The 14,590-nt window shown below is 30.2% G+C and overlaps 1 protein-coding gene across 2 annotated transcripts in view; it reads right to left on the bottom strand.

Annotated features, from left to right (window-relative positions):
- Positions 1–359: 359 nt before the first annotated feature.
- The window catches only part of LOC147063879 (DNA-binding protein D-ETS-4-like), a 79,016-nt gene continuing 64,785 nt past the window's right edge, over positions 360–14,590 (bottom strand). For both annotated transcript variants that reach the window (XM_085959296.1, XM_085959297.1), the window contains exons 5-6: positions 6,946–7,125; positions 360–2,208 (exon numbers count right to left, since the gene is read on the bottom strand). In XM_085959296.1, the coding sequence (XP_085815422.1) occupies positions 2,018–2,208; positions 6,946–7,125 (371 nt within the window). In that variant the 3' untranslated portion in view covers positions 360–2,017. The remainder of the gene's footprint in view (positions 2,209–6,945; positions 7,126–14,590) is intronic.

Here is a 14,590-nt window from a genome sequence, read left to right as displayed (position 1 = left end):
CAGAATCGAAATTTGGTGATGATGTATATAAAAAAATAACAGGGGAATAATAACTGTGGAATAAAAAGATTGTTTATATTTTTTCATATTTTTTATTAATAATGTAACAAATTTACAGAATATTATACAAAAACTACATTTTTACAAATAACATTATAATATAATATGAGCCATTACTAGGCATTTTTACGAAATTAAAAACCTAAGTAGGTAATGTAATAATAATATAATCTCTAATAAATAATATGTATTAATTTCACTTGAAATAATTTGAGATTTTTTATATTTTTTCTTAATGTAATAATGATAAATTTAATAAGTATAGGTAAGTATTTTTTTTAATTTTTTTTAATTCTTTTAAACCCATAAAACATGTGATATATTTTTTTTAAATAACCAGTAGGTACATTTATTCCCAACACCGCATTTAAAACAATCATTTAAAAGTCGGCGGGGTATGAATTAGATTAACTACGTACATACATACAATATGTACATATTTAATGATAGTTTGATAAAATTAAATAAAATATATTTTAGTTACTTGTGATATATACAATTTTTAGTAATTTTACATTGTATAAAAGGGTCGGGAGACGCCCAGAAAGGAGCTCTTATTTCTGAGTGAGTCCCAAGTATTTATATTGTCATTTAGTCTATGTTAAATTTGGTGTATTTTGCAACTATGACAATAACTTTGTCGTCACTCGTACATTAGTTAGTTATAAACATTTACAACATTAGACATTATACTTGTCAAGGGGATGGACTTAATTATTCGTAAAATAAAACTAATATTATTAGCAATCTCACATGAGATGTAACTTATCTTTAAATGCCTTAAAGTATTAACCAATAATTTTAAAGCATCGTTGTCTTATACATAATGTTTACTTATAAAATATATTGCTTATTTATATTTCAATATTCGTTCATAGAACTTACAGTAAATATATCATAGATATATGGGACCGAAAATCACCAACTTTCAACGGGGAGCCAGATTTCATAACCATTCTCGCAGAGTCATCGAGTTGTTACGGTTTGCGTTACTGTGTTGCGGGTCCTTTGGTTTGTTGTAACGGTGGGAAAACCGTCCCAAAATGGCGTCTTGCGACAGCTGCGCGTGTATTTTGCGGTTTCAAAAATGCAACCGTGCCCAGATCGTGTTTGGCAATGCAAAAAAACTGCGATGGCGGAGGCTGGGTTTTCCCCGCTCTGTCAACAGCGTCGGTGCAGAACCGATGCGAATAAAACTACAACATTACGCGATGTTGACTATAACAACTCTCGCAGACCTGTTCGAACAGAGAAAAATGGCTCGCGTCTATTCGTCAGCAAAAAAATCTTAAAACTAGACCTACACGATAAACTAAAATAAAGATCATTTACATGAACATTTTATAATCTACATTAAACTCAACATATATTTCTAAAATATCTATCCTATTGATCATCTAGTGAGATTCAGAAAATTACCTTTCGTGAATTTCACAGAGATCTTTTATATTATTATCTATCTTATATAACAAGGCAGGCACTGATGTTATAAAGCCTTTAAATAAATAATATAATAATAAATAGTTAATTTGTCTTAATTTATAGATGCGGTCTTTATGTCGACATCAGATTAAATGCTTTGAATATCGTGACAAACACGTCACGACATTTGTGTTGTTACTGTGTTCAGATGTGAGTGATACGACATACGACGACCAGATTAGAACCTCAATACCACGTTGCTAACTGCAACATTGCACGAGTTTCACTATAACTAAAATTGCACTTTTAATATCGACATAATAAAATATGTCAAATAATAAATCGACAATATTATAATGTACAATAAATAAAACAAAAGCGTTATTCGAACGCTTTGTAAAGTCCGCTTATTATGCATGTCGAATTAGAACACACAGAATAAATTACTCGACGAATTTAGTTGGATCCATTAAAATCCGTCGCCATTTTGTGTGCGCGTAGTTCGACAAGATGGCGGATGTTTTTATAATGAGATCTATAGGCAGTAAGGGTGGCAGAATTGGTAAACGAGCCGCTGACTGCGCTCCGTTTTTTTCATGATGCCTTTCTTGTAGTACTGTCGGATTGATCGCGACAGCTTGTCGTAGTTCATGGCTGGGCGGTTTTTCCGCTTTCCCCAGAGGCGGGCCACTCTTACTGAGTCCTCGATTTTGAAAACACCTTTGCCTGTGGACAAGGGGAAAAACAAAATTAAAATCCATATATTTTAACGGGCAACAAAAAGTATTTTTTAAATGTAAAATAATTTGCTTAGGGAAAATAATAATTCTGTGGTTTCGGAGTAAAAGTGGTGGTTCCAGCTGAGATAATCGATTTTCAAATTAATCACGGTTTTCAAAATACTCTTGCTTACAAGTTAATTGGTTTATCTTTTATTTATTTCTTTTACATTATTTATGTATAATTACGTTTTTGATATTGTGTTATATTCAATGTCATCAGTAATTTTATTTAAGAGTTAAAAATGATTTACTCAATTTAAGCCATTTCTACAAATTAAAATATCTACTTTGCTTACATGTGACAAAATCTATGATACACAAAAAGAGCACAATTCTTTACGCACATTGGCAATCACTTCGGATATTGACATATTCCACCTGCGTAAGGATGAGTAGGTATAAGGTGGGTATTGTTTTATAAATTCTTAAAATAGGGTCTGCTTAGCTCATTCGGTGTACTTCCTTGTCTCTAATTTATATATTTTTTTTTGTACGAGTATTTACACTTTTCTACTGTTTAATGCTGATCTATTTCTTTTTTATATGCATATATTACTGTTTTATTAATATTTATTTTCTTCTAAATGTCATGTCGTGAATGTCTTAAATTGATAATATGCAATGTTCACTATATGCAAGAAAAAAAATTGATAACGATTTGAAATTTGAAAATTTAAAATCTTAAATTCGAATAAACGCGACTTATTTTTTTAAATTACTATGCAACCACATAATATATATATATATTTAATTATCATGGAAAATATACATTCCAAAATATTCAAATTTCTAAAATAATACGAATCAGTTGCAAACTTTAATGGTGCGTTCACTAAATAAATATATAATTTGAAACTTTTAAATATTATGTACAATAAGAATGACACATACGTATACCTACATAATGTTGTAGTTATGGTTACTTGGTGCAATATAATTTAATAATGCAAGTTTCTTACAACAAAATTGCATCGGTTAAAGATTGTAGCAATATTATTATTATTCTTTCATTGCGTAGATAATTTCACGATATTCATTTTAATAAATAATTTCCAATTTAATAAACTAAACAAGCGGTCGCGAGGCTAGCCAGTTCAGAAGTCAGTAGTCACATTCCTCACAAAGTTTATCTCTCGATATCAACAGTCCAGTATTTAAATATCATTCCATATACAGCTTGCTGATATTATATTATTGTTTAATATTAATACTAACCAATTAGGTGAGAAACCAGGGGCAAATTTAACTGTTCGGGGAGGATTCCCATAGAAAAATATTGTAAACAAAATATTACATATAAATGGCGCGAAAATCATTATCTAATTTAAATATAGAAACATTAAATCTCAAATCGATTAAATTAATTTATTCTGAATGGGTAGTCGTTATTTTTTAATGCTCGCGATCTTCGCCTCGTAAATACTACACGTAAGATGACACTAGATAGCTTCAATAACGATTTAATTGATAACGTTTCTCTTCTTCAGCTCCATACTTTGGCTATTTACATATTTCTAGTTTTTAATTAACTATTTTTTTATTCAACGAATACTTTACAAAATTTAAGAATGTAACATTCAAATTATACACAATTTTGAAAACACTTCTGAGAAAATATATTATAACCAATAGAAAAAATCTTTTTCAAGTGCTTCAGTGAGTATTATAAAGGCCAATAGTTACAATTTGTCGTGATAAAGTATGACTCCTTCAGCATAGTAGACTATGTGCATGGGCGCGATACCCGATAGATGTAAGTTCGATTCCTGCGGGGTGTCTTACTTTTTTCAAAAAGATTTTTTCTATTGGTTATAATATATTTTCTCAGAATTGTTTTCAAAATGATGTAGATATATTTCTTGTTATTTGCGATTTTATATCACTGGTAATTTAGATTTTAATGATGTATTTTTAACAAAAACCAGAGCACAATTAAAATCACACTAGAATGCATGGCGACCTCCGTATTGAGTGATTACTAACGAGACATTCCAAAGCCTAAAAACTGCAAAACCCCTACATAAAAAATACGCAATGTGAAATGACTTACATTTCATTTAAAAATTAGCCTAATTAACATTTTTGTCGTTAATTTCATAAACATAATATAGTAATGTCTACATAACTGATATATAAGATTTTTCGGTACTGTTCGGTTATACCGGAGGCAGCGGAAAACGCATTTTGAAAATAGCCGATAAACTGGATTATTTGTTAGGTTAACCTAACCAAACCTAACCTAACCTAACCTAACCTAACCCAACCTAACCGAACCTAAACTAACCCAAACTAACAAATAATCCAGTTTATCAGCTATTTTCAAAATGCGTTTTCCGCTGCCTCCGGTATAACCGAACAGTACCGATTTTTCTTTATCACCTTTAATAGACTGAGTTTCAACACTGACACTATGTATTACTTTCTCACAAGTAGAGTATATACTTCATAACTTCTAACTTCGGCTCTAGGATGAAAATAGTGTATTTAATATATTCTAAAAATATTTTTACATATATTATCGATTTATGTATTTATTATTATATATATATTAATACAAGTGAATATAGTACTGTTCGGTTATGAGGAATACAGCGGAAAACACATTTTGAAATTAACCGATATACTAAATTATTTGTTAGGTTAACCTAACCAAACCTAACCTAACCTAAACTAACCCAAACTAACAAATAATCCAGTATATCGGGTATTTTCAAAATGTGTTTTCCGCTGTATTCCTCATAACAGAACTGTACCGTGAATATCATTTGATCTGATTTTATGCGAGGTTATCAGGCAAAGAGACGTATCAGTGTAGTAAAAAGCGCTAAAAGTGCAAAGTTACAAAACGTATACTCTATCTCACACAGCATCCTAGGAGAAATATTGTAATTTTAAGAGATGCTGCCTATCGTGTGGATAGGCCGTAAAGATTGATTTTTTTTTTATAATAAACTATTTTTTTTTTTGGTCTAAGTTTATTTCGAAATGTTAGTAATTATTTTATATTTTCCCTTCATATTGCTCACCGATTATTAGGTACTTTACTTATTCCCTATCAGTTTAATTTATTTGAATATTACAAAAAACTGGCAAACTCATTGTGTGATAATTAATTAATCAATGAAAGTAAAATTACGCGCAATTGTCTGGCGCGAGGTGTAATCTCCCTTATCTCAAATTAAAATGATTGTGCCAAGATACGAGTTTTTTTTTTCATTCCAGGCAGAAGTTGCCAAATCTAAACATGTATATAAAGCATGGTAGGTAACTGAGGATTAAATGACAAGTGATACATAATTAAAAAAATGAATTAGGACCAGTTGTCACATTACCACAACTTGGTTACCAGCGCACTTGTGTTAGTTGACTCATCACCACCGATAAAAATTATGCCCATGTGATATTTTAAAATTCTGAAAATAAAATATTTTCCATACAATACGTAATATAATAATTAGTAACCCGCCATTTTTACTGTCTCTTTTGGTGACTCAGGTGTAAAATTGCTACTCACGAATCTGCAATGCGAAATGTCTTGAAAAAAAATCTGTCATTTATCAAAATGTATTATTAATTTAATTTAATAAAACGCAAATTTTATAATTAGTACTTTTTCCACTTTTATTAAATAAATCTGGACCGGTTTCGCCTGCCTCTGAGGGAAATTTTTAAGCCAGGCATACGAAACCGGTCCATATTTAATTAATAAAAGTGGAAAAAGTACTATAAAATTTGCGTTTTATTAAATTAAGACTTTGGACGCTGAAGACGCACCTGGCGCGTAATGACCAGGCGGCCGATTGATGTAATTAACGTGGATTTTAAAGGTGGTAATTAAAAAATGATTATCTAGTCAGCAGCGAATGAGATAATAAAAGTCTTTACAATGAAAAATAAATATAAAATCCAATATAAATAAAGTTTTATGAACAGTGTAGAATGTAAGTGTCCAGAAATTTGTTTATAAACATATATATTTATTATGATACAATATTGGTTATGTTTACAACACGTGCTGTTTACTTGGTTGTATTGAACGACTAACTAAATGAAACTATGAGCATGCGCATGTACCCTTGAGACCGAAATGAATATAATCATAATAATAAATTATGTGTTGCATCGGCGCGCGCAACTTCGTCACACGCCAAAAATACTCTCTGATCTGTTTTCCCAAACGCGCCAAAAGAGGTATAACTTCAATAAAATGCATTTCCACCATGAATTGAAGGTTAATACAATAAAATTAATAAATTATCAAAATGTTAGTTACCCCTTTTGGATATATGTAAAAATAACATATACCTATATATATATCTAAAATAAAGATAAGTGAATCCAAAATATATGTAAAGGTGAGTGGGAGCGAACACGATAAGATAAAATTTATTTGTAGAGATAGGGAAAGTTCAAACAGCTGTATGGATACATAAAAATAATACTGGGTAAGTGTAGTTTTAAAACAGTTTAGTCATATTATTTTTTTGATGGTTAATTTATTAGGAAAGGTATAAAAAGAAGACACTGAAAAAGTTATATTTGTAAAATGGAGGCAATCAAGATGTTGTTGACTCCATAAAATCGGTTTGGGACAGGAAGTACTATAATTATTGCATTGGCCCATTTAATAGAAGTTATTGCCACTGTAAAATTTTAGAAATGTGTAGAAAGAGCTATTTACCTCTGTCCAGCCAACGGATAGCCGATCCGTGCAGCTGAGGTGACGCAAGGAGTTCTTTCAAGAATTGCCAAAGGTGAATGTGGGAGCCGCCCTGTTTGGTAGGAGCCTTTGCTACACCAGCTGTCGCTACTGGTGTTGATGGGCTTCCGTTCTTGGCAGCCAAATCTTCATCTTCCTCTTCTGTTGAAAACATTAAAAATATTGTTTTATTAAAAAATGAAGAATTGGTTTTAATTTGTGATTTTAAGAAAAATTATCGATATTGTTTTTTAATGTTTCTATACAAGACTTTCTATTATTTATATCTGTTTACAATATATAATGTAGGATCAGCGCATCTATTCTATATGGTAGTTTATAATATTTATGTATTGAGGCGGTTATTTGTTACAATAAGTTAACCGTCCGCGCATCTATTCCATATACAAGGCTGCTATCTGCAGATATCGGCGGCTATCGAGGGTAGTTTATCATATTAATGTACTGAGGTGGTCAATTGTTACAATGAGTGAACCGTCTGAACTGTCAAAAAGTGCTATGTTTTAACAGCACCTCTCTTGGCTGTGTTAACTTTTAGAGCGAGAACAGACAGTTTAGACGGCTAACTTATTGTAACAATTATAAAACCTCAATACATAAATTACCTTCGATAGCCGCCGATAGCAGTCTTGTATATATAATAGATGTGCTGAACTGTCAAAAAGTGCTATGTTTTAACACTACATATCATTGCTGTGTTAACTTTTAGAGCGAGATTAACAGTTTTGTCAGTTCAGATGTCTAACTTATTGTAACAATTTCAAAACTTCAATACATAAAATATGATAAACTTTCCTCGATAGCCGCTTTGTGTATAGAATAGATACCCAGATGTGTTAAACCAAGTCTAGGCAATACGCCGATACCGAACATAGAACACATCCTGTGATTAAATTTACTGTTGTAAGTGAAATATCTAAATAGTAATTATATTATTAACGTGTTAATTAATTAATTAAACTTATTCCTAGAAGCTACACTGTTTTTTTATGTAAATGTTTATTAATCTACTGAATACAAACAAATAATAAATAATATTTACGTTTGTACAAGCTTATTCAACAAAATGCTAGATAAATTTATTTGTTTAGTGTAATATTTTTCATATAAAACTTGCGTAATAATGATTGAAATAACACATTAGGTATGCAAATCTGTGATAAAATCAACTTTGTAAAGGAATATTAAATTAATTTTAACTCTAATATAACTACAAAAATTCAACAAAAACTATACCATCCTAGAATAACAGTTAAGTACTTCGGCGTAAAAAGTTACCCTACATAAGGAGCACAGTCGACATTTTAATGCCATTCTATTCTCGCGATAAATTAATAACAATACATAGGTACCAAATGCATTTTGCAATTAATTTAAAAAAAAATATGCGTAGGTATTACAAAATATTAGTATGGATATAGTTTGAGTGCTTAATTGCTAATGCACTTGTCCGGCATGCGAGAGATGTAAAGATTCAAAGCATACTCAGTCGATTTTTACGAGTTTTTACGTTGAGTTTTAGGGCTTTATAAAGTTATGCATTTTCAATGAATAATGTATATATACATATATATTCTTTTTAACATTACAACATGACTGGATATCCAAAGTAGTTAAACAGTAGTATATACATAAAGCAAAATAAGTATATTCATCTTAAAAAGATTTTATAGAAAGATTCAGATGTTTTTTCTCTCCTATAAATAATTTGACTTTTGGATTTATATAAAGTAATCAATCAGTATTCTCAAATATGCGGTAAGGTTTTATTGTTTTTTTTTCAGCATTGATTATAGATAAAAGATAGCAAACCATTACATACACTGTTTATTACCCAAATCTAACAGAATAATAAACATTTATTTGATATTTTTGAGTAATAAATTCCATGTACATAACAGTTCCTTGTTTATATCATATGCATGTATTGCATTCAGATTCCTGTTTGTAATTATTATTTATTAATGTGTACTATTTTATTGGTATACTTTGGAGTTTACTGCTCAGGTACAATACTTATTATATCAGGTATGCCATAGTTGCTCAGTAACCGATTTATGTAAGCGCAGTTAAGAGACCAATTAATCAAACTATAGACTATTGCCATTCTCTTTCCAAGGTTTATTATGCACTCGTAATACTAAAGTCGAACATCTACGCAATATTGCATCTATTCTAATCTAGGTTCACTGATTGAATAAGTTGTTCACCATTAAACCATATTACTAGCCAGATATAATTAAGATCACTTTACACGTTTTCCAATGGCGACTTATTTGATGAGATCCATATAATACCGAAGGGTTTCGTCTATGTCGTTATTAATTTTTAGAACGTTTTTATTAGCTCGTATTCTTATTTGTCCGGTGGTTGTTTGTCCGGTACAAATCTTGCAATCGATTTTTAACTAACTTCCCAACTAGCTAGACATTTGAAATTTTTAGAATTTATCAGAACATGATGCCATTGCATCTGTTTAATACTTTTAGCCATATTTAAGTAGAATTGAATTGATTTTCAGTTAATTCTGTTTTGTATGAAAAGTTATTTCGGAAGAAATCCGTAATCCAATCCACTATTATTGGTTGCTAGGGGTCTGGGGTCCTATCAACTAAATTATTAATATATACGTGCGTTACTATGGAAATCAAAATGACATTTCAATATTATTTCTATCAAGTACAAATTTTTTTGATCGTTTAAGCTAGTCAAGTCAAGTTTATATGATTCAACAGAAAATTTAAAAACGTTGTACATAAAAAGTTCTTTTTATCTTGTAATTATTTATAGTGATTTAATCTATTTTAGATCTACAAACATTAAATTCTATTAAAATAATACCTTAAAATATATTAATAGAGTTAGAATTTACTTGGTAGAATTCCATTTTACAAGAAATGAAAATATAATTAATATTAAATTCTACAGGTTTTACAGGTACAAACCTGTAGAATTTAATATTAATTATATTTTCATTTCTTGTTACCTTAATATATCTTTATGTTGTGGTTAAAACGTTCACATAAAATCTTTTCAAGAGAGTCAGCGTTTGCTCGATACATTACAATGTAAATACAACATTAATGAAAATTTAATAACATTTATGACTTGGTATTGATTAGATGTTAAGGGAGGCCTTCGTCCAGAAGATCGACTATAGGTGATGATGATAATTGAGTACCTTGGTATCAAAGTGGGACATACGCCACCTCCCGCTAAATTCATGTTTTAATTGATTATGGTAGTGCAAGTGATGCACTTTTCAAAAAATCCACTAAAAGTATCAAAAACGGTAGTTTTCATAGAGATTTTTGAGTTTAAAGTTGGTATGTTATATGAAAAACGGTCACTTTTCACACATGTTTGTCAGTCTCCTGTAAAATTTTGTAAATGGCTTATGTCCCACTTTGATACCAAGGTACTCAATTAACCATATGTATTGATTTATATGTAGTAAATACTTAGTGATCGATAAATTTTATAGAAATATCAAAAGGTATTGATATTATTTCATGGTAAAGTGTTTCCTTTATGAGATTTAGATGACTTACTGTACAATACTACTATACACCATCCTGAATATTTATATTGTGAAACACATAATACACCACTTAGTAATACTAAAATATATGGGAATATTACAAGTTTTAGTAAATTAAATACATTTTCAAAGTTTTCACTCCAAACGGAGCAAGTAAATCTTTGAAATTTTTGAAAATAATCACTTATAATAAATGATCCAATTCATATAATTTAATGAATAGATGGAAGAAAATTAACAACAGTACTTATTGATAACCATTATTTGGATCCATATACAAATAGTATTTATTTCAGAACACCAATGCACCTTTACGCAAATATAAGTTAAATTGAATGCATGAATCAAATATACATAATATGAAATCAGCTTATGCATAAACCCACTAGAAAAAAAACTTTTTTTAGAAAAAAATACGACACCCTACGGGACTTGAACCTGCAACTGCTGGATTCGCACCAGTGTGCTTTTCCAATTAAGATACGGGCATTATAATAATTATCCCATTCGCTTCGGACCTTTTAATTAATATTTAATTACCAGATTTAAATAACATGCTAAGTATATCTAATGGCCACCTGATGAGCAACGCACCAATTTTACAGCAGATAATTTTAATTAATGATACATAAAATGCATATCAAATTGCGTTACAATGTATATTCAATTATTATAGAATGTTACATTTTCAAATCTTGTGTTTTTTTCGTTGAATAAAAGAAATAGTTTACTATATCAATTATTTGCAATTTTATTGATAAAAAATCTTGCGTATAATAATGGTGCTTAATTTTTTTTAATGGTAAGTAATTGGTTTTTTTAATGGTAAATAAATAAATGACAGAAATATAAAGTAAAATAAACCGATGACTATTGAATGTTATCGGTAGAATTTTTTTTATTTTTTAAAGTTTATCGCTCGCCCTTTGGCCTGGTGATGAGATATTCGTGCTACACTAACGTGACTCCGTCCTATCAAGATCAATTAATATTATACGTCTCTTAATATAGCGTAAAATATTCTCATGCAAACGTATGTTTTTTTATACGAGAACCCTTTCTCCGTAACATTTTTTAAAATATCACATGAAACTTTTACATGAGATTATTACCAATCACCGGACACCCATGCTGTTTCTTATTACACTCTTCCCCAGACAATAACAACATTATATGATATCCAGAAAATGACATAAGAATACTTATCTATTTTTAATAATTTTTAAGAAGATAAACAATATACTCGATTATTTTTAATATAAATATTTGACCTGGCCGGTAACGTATGAATCTTTAATAAACAAATACGGTTTGTTTGAACACCTGAATATTGTATATGCAAATACGTAGATATGTTTGAGAGAAAACATACTACTCACGCTAAAGTAATTACTATCAACATGAGAAAAAATACTTACATCGTCAGTGCACATTACATCAGCATCACTATATTTGCTAAATAACATAAGATTTGCCTTAAGTTTTCCAAAATTATGCCAATATTACTATAATTTTAATACTAATAATACATAAGGAGGTATTTACAATTGTCTATTGATTGTTTATATTTTGCAGTATGTTGACAATAGGACATAATTTAAAACACTTCAGAAATATATAATATTATGTATATTTTTAAATATTTCTACAAACCGGGATTCAAAACAAGTAACAAATAGAATTCCGATAGGCTATATACCAATACAGTAAATTTTAAAGCAGGGTTTTGGATGTGTGAGTGTTCTATGAAAATTAACCACGCATTATAGACGTGAAATAGTGTGTGTAATACGCCAATATTACATGAGCGTCAATGCATAAACCGAGAGCAGTTGTCAGTATTTAACTTATGATGTATTCTTGATAAGTGTTTAAATTTATCCCGTATTCTTCCTTACTCGAGATCGGTTGCCTGCTTCTTCTTACCCGTTAGGTATTTCAGTTCCCATTATTTCTAGGAGCGGGACTATCGCACTCCGGGCAATGTACTTCACCGGTTAAGCAACCGGTGCAATACTACGCACGCTAAAATCGCACCATCGCAACTATACTGCCACAATCCAAAAAACGTCAAAACAGAGAAAATCAGCTTTGAAGTTTTTACCTATCGCGTTTTTGTACTGTGTTTTTGAAATATGTTTAGATATCGAATAAAGTTTTGACTTGAATTTGATGACTTAGAGATTTTCGGTACATATACTATGAATGATAGACAATGAAACGTAGTAATTAACTCAAAACACGTTAATTTGGACTTGTCGCGGTTTAGTTGCGAGGGTGCGAAATATCGTAATAGTTATGGATCCGCGGTATTAATCAAACTCAGTTAATATTGAGAGTTGAAACAATTTTTATATATTTTTTTGACCATACTCAACTTTGATTCCTGGATGGTTTTTTCTCTACTTGTTAATATATTTTTTTAATTAAACCATTTATCTTTAATGACACAAGATTTTAAGTAAACCATTCATTATTGAGCATACATAATATAGAAAACATCATAAAAATAGCAATTGAAATGCAACCTATGCGGGTTGAACTTTAATAACAAGAGTATGTTTAGTATATTATGCAATATGATTTATTATTATAACTATTTAAATTGTATGAATTAAACTTATTTCAATACAATTTTAATTGAAGCACCGTAATCCGCCGGATAAATTTGTAAACCGACGACATAACCTGGCGAGCATGTAACAATATTCCACGAATCGAGTTGATGCCTTGCTGACTACTAACTCGTCAAATAGAGACGACGTGCCCCATATAACGCGAGCCCTAGACGAACGAGTCAGTCGGCATTCCCCTGGCCAGCAGAGGCTGCGCCCATAAAACCTGATGCAGCCTTTCCCGAGAAGCCATCAACATGGAATGAGTCTGAAGAACTGTTAGGAAATAGCTACTCCAAGGTCTGTGGATTCTTGGAAACGATGCCGAGACTAGAGAACCTTGGGTAGATTAATCTGACCCAGTGTCAGTGTTTAATCTTAATTTTCAGTCGGTAAAGGCAAAAAGCTTTAAAGTATTTACATAGTCAAATAAATTTGGTATTTTCAATGAATTCAGCATTTATTCATGGTAATTTATAAAATGTATTTATTACTTTGTGTTCACCAAACATAATAATATTTTACAATACGCCTTTCGCTCATATTATAAGCTTTATCAAATATGAATACAGAAATTTACGTTTGAGTTTTTTTCATGTTATAATTTTATTATTACTAATTATACTGTGTATAGCAGTGACGAAGGGTGGAGATAGGCTATTAAGATTCGACATAAATAGTGCACATTAATTTGTCAGTCACACTTATTTGTTTTCATTTAACTAAGAATACAATTTGCAGATGGTGCTGGTTAGTTTTACAATTTAATTAAACCCTGCCTAAACCAAACCATAATAGTTTGGGTATGATACGGCCGATCTGACAAAATAGTACACACTTTTTCAGTCATATTTATTTGTTTTCGTTGAATTAAAATACATATTACCTACAGTTGGTTTTTTTAAATTCATTAAGACTTGCCTAAACCAAACCATAATCGATAAATAATAATCTTCTATGTATCAATAAAATATCTAAAATTATGTATGACTTAATGGCATAATTTTAGATTCTTTATAGATAAACGAATATTTTTTGACTATTATCTACTACGGTCTGGATTAGGCAGAGTTTGATTGAATTTTAAAAATTGACAAACACTATCTACGCATTGTAGTCTTTGTTCAATGAAAGCAAATACGTTTGTCTGACCGAGTTTAGTATGCATTATTTATGTTGGATCTAGCCTACCTCCACTCTTTGCCACTGGTGTATAGAAAAGGATATTTACCTAAGATCCACATTGAATTATAACAAAATTATTATAATATTAACTCATTATTTATAATCAAAAATATTTGGTTAAAGGTTAGATTAACTGCAATAAATTGGTATAAATTCATCACATAAAATCGACAATAAATTAAGACTAATATTAAGTACTGATCCATCTAAGTACAAATTACCCGTTACACTGCGAATAACTAACTACTTACCTGTATCGTTTTAT

Source organism: Rhyacophila brunnea, unplaced genomic scaffold (genome assembly GCF_057557595.1).
Source record: "Rhyacophila brunnea isolate RB1 unplaced genomic scaffold, BYU_Rbru_1.0 scaffold_8, whole genome shotgun sequence".
Lineage (NCBI taxonomy): Eukaryota > Metazoa > Arthropoda > Insecta > Trichoptera > Rhyacophilidae > Rhyacophila > Rhyacophila brunnea.
Note: the sequence above shows the minus strand (reverse complement) of the source record. Positions and strands in the feature narration are given on the sequence as shown.